We start from the raw sequence: 289 nt of genomic DNA, 5'->3' as shown, positions 1-289 counted from the left end.
CTGCCTGTCACCACACGGCCGATATGGGACTTTACACCCACCCCAGGGTGTGGGGACAAAACAGATGGGTGCTGGGGTCCCGCATGGGGGCTGTGATCCCCTCCCCATCCCCATCCCCACCTCACCTGAACCTCTCCTGGCCGGCCGTGTCCCAGAGCTGCAGCTTGGCCTTGCCGGCGGGCGGCAGGGGGACGGTGCGGCTGTAAAACTCCACGCCAACCGTGGGACAGGGGGTGGCCGTCCCCACGCCACCGCCCTCGGCAAAGCAGCGCAGCAGCGAGGACTTCCC

At 68.2% G+C, this 289-nt stretch overlaps 1 protein-coding gene across 1 annotated transcript in view; it reads right to left on the bottom strand.

Moving 5' to 3' along the window:
- The window catches only part of LOC104547777 (ras-related protein Rab-39A-like), a 3,188-nt gene that overhangs the window by 927 nt on the left and 1,972 nt on the right, over window positions 1-289 (bottom strand). The window contains exon 3 of the mRNA XM_010193594.1: window positions 126-283. Coding sequence (XP_010191896.1) covers window positions 126-283 — 158 coding nt within the window. The remainder of the gene's footprint in view (window positions 1-125; window positions 284-289) is intronic.

The sequence above is a fragment of the Mesitornis unicolor genome, unplaced genomic scaffold, assembly GCF_000695765.1.
Source record: "Mesitornis unicolor isolate BGI_N332 unplaced genomic scaffold, ASM69576v1 scaffold34541, whole genome shotgun sequence".
NCBI lineage: Eukaryota > Metazoa > Chordata > Aves > Mesitornithiformes > Mesitornithidae > Mesitornis > Mesitornis unicolor.
This window is presented reverse-complemented; position numbering and strand designations above follow the sequence as displayed.